We start from the raw sequence: 6,000 nt of genomic DNA on the forward strand, positions 1-6,000 counted from the left end.
TATTAATAAATCAGGTTTGTGGAAAATCAAAGTTTTCTCTACATTTTACTCTGCTGCTCCACTTGGGTATAGTTTACATCCTTCCCCCCTTAATTACTTCTTACAGAGTGGCTGGTTGGCCCCCAGGTATGTCCCACCCACCCACAAGTATTCTGCTGAAGTTGCCCAGCTCTACTTTTGCCGTAGCCTGAAACTGCATAGAGCACTTTGAAGACAAGTTTACAGCATGCACTTTAAGCCCAGAAGAGAAATTCAGGTTACTTTATTGATGTTCAAATGCAACTTGAGTTTGCCTGTGTTGAATTGTATTGATGAAATCTAAAAAAAGAAAATAAATAGGTTTTGTAAGTTCTTTAGGGATATATGTTTTTTTGCAGAAGAAAAATATAGCCAAAAATGGTAAATCAAGTGGTTTTAAAAAGAATCAGAGATTTTAAGGCTCTATCATCCGTCTGCTAAGCACATGGGTATACATTAAAAATAAAGTGGTTCATGATTAGACACAAACGATTTACCTTAAACCAGATATTTAGAAGAACTTCAGTGATATTACACAACTGGCCTGAGGCTGTCACAGTGAGTCAGGATGTACTAACTGACAGACACAGTCCTCCCTCCTCAGCTCTACCGGGGTTCTTAAATCCAATATGGGGATTAGAAACGGGGAGGCAGGTCTGAATTAGGCTAGTATCTACTCTGACAGAGTGATTCTCAGTCCTGCTGGGGGATACCCAGAGACTACGATCAATAATGTAAGTAAAAACCTATATAAAACAATGTGATGGATGTTTTAAGGCCAAATGAGCAGGGCCACATGTTATTTGTAAGTTTGATGCAACTGTTTGGGCCTAAACCATGAAAGAGAGAAGTGTATCATATCCAGCAATAAATGGTGTAAACCTTTATGAGATTAGATTCAGTACACACCGCGCTGGAAATGACTCAATGAAAAGAAGCACTTAGAATAGTCTCTCTCTCTCTTTGAATTATATTTCTATTAACTTTGATGGCTGGAAGCCTGAGAGTCTAATAGGGAAAAGGACTTTGGACGTAGTCCAACACCTTGACCTCTCTGAGCAGGGACATGAGGGAGAATGACGATTTTCAGAGTTACACTGCAGACAACTTTACACCGCGCCTATCCTCACATCACTTTGGTCCAGTGGAGCAGAAAGGTGACTGAATCGGCTGCAGTGTCAGGACACGGTCATCTGGGCAAGAAGGAGCAGAGCTTGCAGGGTTTTGTGCTAACACAGTGATAGTGTAAAGTATGATATGTTATTCCTCATGTAGCTGTGGGCGAGAAACAGGGACGAATGTTGGCAAAATAAGAAGCAAGGAGGAAGAGGGGGGAATTCAAGCAGCAATCGTCGAGACGCCACAAAGAAAGTCAAGATGTGGTGAATAATGCATGGAGTTCCAAGAAACAGTGGTTTCGCTTGCTATTTGCTCGAGGCGGAATTATTGTAGTGGCAAAGATGCACAAATAAAAAAAATGCTTTCAGGACCAGGGGACAATGTTGCTTCACTTTTCTTTATTTGTTGTCCATGTAAGTACGAGACAAAGCGTTTCATCTTTCTGCACTGAGGGAGGAGGAAAACGTTTCATCACTGAAAGATTAAAGAACACATCTAGAATTACGAGATGCTGCTTCTTTGCTTGTATAATAAAAAGCTTTTAGTCTCCTTATCTTTTTCTCACCAATGTTCAATTCTTTTTTCTGTTCCAACAAAGTGTCAGTCACTTACATGTGCTGCGACATTGAACACAATTCTCATAAAACACAACAGCTGCTAAACTGAAGCCGCAATTTACATATCTGGTAGATTTGTGCGTCTGCATCCGCTCTGACAACTCGCTCGCTCGTTGAGGAGCAATCAAACAGCATTTGCATGAGGCAGATAATGTACACACTTCATGAGGCCTCTCATTGTAACACAAACAGACCCAGTTGGCTGAATAAAAACAGAAATCACGAGTCTTTACATGAAAGAAACTTGCGACTTCATTTTTAAGTCTGCTTCTTTAGTAAACACGATGCAGCAGGTTTTCAAGACATGCCGGTAATGAGAGGATTAAAAAAGAAATAAAAAGACGAATTAAAGCTCCATTCAGGAGTTTTTTTGTCTCCTGTTTTGGTTATGACACATCGAATTCACGCAGATGCCTCTATGGGCCTTTCAAAAAGCAAATGAGGAAAGAAGATTGCTTATTTCTATAGTTTTTTTTCTAATGCGTAAAACCCCTGCTGCAGGGTAGGTCAGTCGAAGAGATTAAGGGCCTTTTCACATTAGACATAATTGTTTTGTACCGTGCCGAGCACAATAGCTCCCAACTCCCCTCTCCCCCGCTGATCTGCTTTTAAAAAATTGTGAAACATTGTTCCATGTCATGATTACACTTGCTTATGTACACATTCCGATACAGCAGGTGGCGATATGCACATAGCTGGTTCGCAATTTCCCCAAAAAGTAGAAAGAAGATGCAACCGTGGCAACCTGTCACGTACTGAGTCCATCCTGCGGACTGTGGATGTTTTTATAATTTCTGAGACGCCAACAACGATTCTCTTCCTACCTCCACATCTACCGTGCACGTAGTTACATTTCCACAGCAAAGATTCACAGTGAGTTCTTTATAACAGGACGACAGTACAAAATAAGCACAGACACAAGACGTAGGGCTTTGAGCGCAGGGGCGCCATCAGCTTTAAGCCATTTATTTCTCTGAATTTATTCTGTTTTTTATTGAATACTCAGGTATTATGAGTATATAACTGAAGGTATTTTTCTATAAAACGTTGCTGTATATGACAGACTGTTGTTCACGTGATTAAGAGCCTAGCGCACAAAAAATAGCTACACCTGTTTGTATAATGTAATATCATTGAACACCCCCACAAACTGCAGCCACCAAAATGACCATAAAGTTGATTCAACACCTCTGAAAACAGCTTCAACAAAATTGGAGCTTTATAGCCTTCATGAAGGGAGGGTTTATTGCAGGACTGTTGCATTAGATTCAGCTATTAAACGGGCACCTGTGTGTATGTTATATTTTACAGTTCAACTGTCCATTTTCTTTTTATACTGTTCATAATCTAACAATTCCCTCACGTTTTTTTGGACACTTTTATTTCAAAGTCGACACAGGCTCAGCTGTCAGACATAATGCGGTTCAACTCTTCAGCACTGCCACACCCTCTTCTTGTTTTACCTCCTTTTTATACAGCGATGCCCTCCAGATAAACTGACCTGGTGCAGCACAGGACTGTGACAAACAGACTGCACACAGATATACACTTTCTACATGTCTGAGGTCGTATAGCCTTCAATATATGTTTGACTTTTACACTTTTTGATTTGCGATCATATCATTTGCATCCTCTGAGGGTTCCCCCTCTCTGCCCGCCATAACATGAAACTAGTGAGACAGTGTGGATCAGTAGCTCTCCAGAACAACTCATTTTGTGCAATTAAACATTCATCCCCCTTACAACCTCTTAACAGTAATATGCTCTTATCAACACAGCATCAGGCCCACAGTCAAACAAAGTGCATTATTTATAGCGGGGTGCTCGTGTGCTCAGAGGAGGCGAATAAGAACGTCTGAGACAGAAGAGACAACAACAATCCTCTGCTCCAGATTCTCAAGCTCGTCTTCACAAATAACAGCAACGTATCAAACAGGCTAAATAAATCCCCACAGATGAAATCCTGCTGCACCACTTATTAAAAAAACACGTGTAACCAAGCATGAGCTTTCAGCTCAAGAATATGACTGACGTGCCTCCTTTATTAGCGACACAAAGTGCTGTCTTATCAGGCTTGACACTTGCTTTGAAACTCCACTCTGACACCTCTCTCTCCAGGTGGTAATGAGCGGAAACACAGAACTTTAAATCCGATGTGGCAAAGTCAACACATAGGATCCAACTCTAAAGGCAGTTTTGTTTTGATTTATCTGCCCTGAGCTCTTCTCATTATCCATCATAACTCTATGTGAAGAGTCACTTTGAATTAAGAGCAAAGAGGAGGCATCAAAGGCATTGACTAATGCCAGATGAGGGAGGATGCAGCAGACACTTTCATTCAAGAGGCCAGTCAATCTCTCGACCCCCCCTCGGGGAAATATGTATTCTGACCATGTGCATAACATAATAAGATATCACACATGTATGCTTCATTTGTAGCACACCAAGGCTGGCTTCCTTCAATATTTGTGCAGCCTGAAATTCTTGATTGATTTAGTTTTCAATAATTTAGCAATCAGTCGGAGCTCTCAGAGAATCTCTGATGGTGTCTCAGGCTGTCAGACTCAAACACTGAGACTGTGCACCTGCATTATGAATATATTTAAGATAGAAACCATGTTATTGGTTTTTTGACACGCAGGAATGTTCTTTGCAAACAAGACAAATCTGCTGGTAATGAGTTCACCAAACGGCGCCTCTTTTAATTCATCTCTCTCGTTTGAAGTCCCCGTAAAAGTGTGACCCTTCCCACAGCAGAGCCACAGCCCCAAGTTCAGTGTAAATATTGTCTGTTTAAAAAGACGAGCTGCTTATAATGCACTGTACTGCACAAGTGAATTCATCCATCCTGCTCCTGAGCATTTTGCTGCACTAACAGAAACATCAAATACGATCAGCATCACACCTTTCCGTTTACAAAACATTTTTTTTTCTTTTTGGCTTTTCCAGGACCAAACATTTCTCTGACATCCTGTCCAAAATAACCCCGCTTTGATTTATTTCTATATCAACATTTCAGATTGTTGCAGCGGGGGTCCAAGAAGATACTTCCATCTTCATGCACCTTTAAAAGATGTGTCATGCGCCTCTTAGCATTAACTCTATTACAAACAGCAGTAATAACAAGGGAGAACAGCTGAGGATGGAGATCAGTTACGCTAACGTGCAGGACATGCAGCTGGCTAATTATCCTGTCAGGAGGTATAACAGAGGCTACTCACTGGCTTGCATCAGTTGCCCCTGGCGTCCAAACACCTGGGAGAAAGTGGCATGGCTGCTGCAGGTGAGGGTGTCCTCCATGGCTGTCCCACTGGCACACACTGAGGAGAAAGCAAGAGCGAGGAGGGGGATAAGGGAAGGTCAGCCACACTGCGTCACACCAAGATAGAATAAGAGGAGAGGGGGGGGGGGGAAAGAGAGATAAAACTGAAGCAGAAGAGGGTGGGCTTGCCTTCAGATGTAGAGGTTGCTGTATGATCTCTAATAATGACTGCTCTCCTCCGGACCTGTCCTGCTGCTCCTGCTGCTCCTGCTGCTGTTGCTGCTGCTGCTGCTGCTGCTGCTGAGGAGTGAAATCCAGCCGCGCGCTGCTCACACCAATAAGAGCAGAACTGCTCTTCGCACTAATAATGGGAGGGGGTGTGCCTGCCTCCCTGCCTGCTCGTCAGCATGTAAGAGTGTGCGCACGAGAGAGAAAGTTCTCTGAATGTGTGTCTGTAAGAGCGCTTTGGTGTGCATCTGTGAGGGAGAGTAAAACAGGGTGGTAAAGCAGGTAGCAGAGCTGTAGGCACAGTTTCTCTGCCAGCACTCTGATCTTGTGCTTCGTCTGTACAGGCTGACAGTCCTCGGCGGCTCCAGACAGGCTGGGTTGAAAGGAAGAGCAAAGAAGAAGAGGGTGAGCGCGGCTTCTTCAGCAGGTAGAAGTCTATCCTCCCTTCTCCGCCTCACTCTCAGCTCGAGTAGACAGCAGCGTGTGTCCTCTGGGCACAGGAAGGGACTGTTGTTTTCTGATCTGTGTGGCTATGCCCCCTTTTCTCTCCTCCCTCTTCCTCCCCTCCCTCACTACAAACCCTCATTTGCTGAGCCTCAGCAGTAACATCTCCCTCTCCCTCCTGCTCTCCAACACATTTCATACTCGCTCTACCTTACCCCATGCAAATCCCCTCGATCCATCTTAAAGCTAGGGCTGCTGCTGGGAAACAAATTCTAGCAAACTGGAGTGCTTCATCCTCCCCGTGTGCAGAAG

The 6,000-nt window shown here is 43.4% G+C and overlaps 1 protein-coding gene across 6 annotated transcripts in view; it reads right to left on the reverse strand.

Moving 5' to 3' along the window:
* The window catches only part of kaznb (kazrin, periplakin interacting protein b), a gene marked incomplete at its 3' end in the record, with an annotated part of 104,209 nt that extends 98,472 nt beyond the window's left edge, over positions 1 to 5,737 (reverse strand). For 2 of the 6 annotated variants that reach the window (XR_013778887.1, XM_079341522.1), the window contains exons 1-2: positions 5,206 to 5,733; positions 4,976 to 5,074 (exon numbers count right to left, since the gene is read on the reverse strand). Coding sequence is in view for 5 of the 6 variants with exons in the window: in XM_079341522.1 (XP_079197648.1) it covers positions 4,976 to 5,054 (79 nt within the window). Of the gene's footprint in view, positions 1 to 4,975; positions 5,075 to 5,205 lie in introns of all 6 variants that reach the window. The other 4 variants (XM_079341518.1, XM_079341517.1, XM_079341519.1 and 1 more) reach the window with 3 other exon arrangements.
* Positions 5,738 to 6,000: the final 263 nt, after the last annotated feature.

This window comes from Symphodus melops (genome assembly GCF_947650265.1).
Source record: "Symphodus melops genome assembly, chromosome: 4".
Lineage (NCBI taxonomy): Eukaryota > Metazoa > Chordata > Actinopteri > Labriformes > Labridae > Symphodus > Symphodus melops.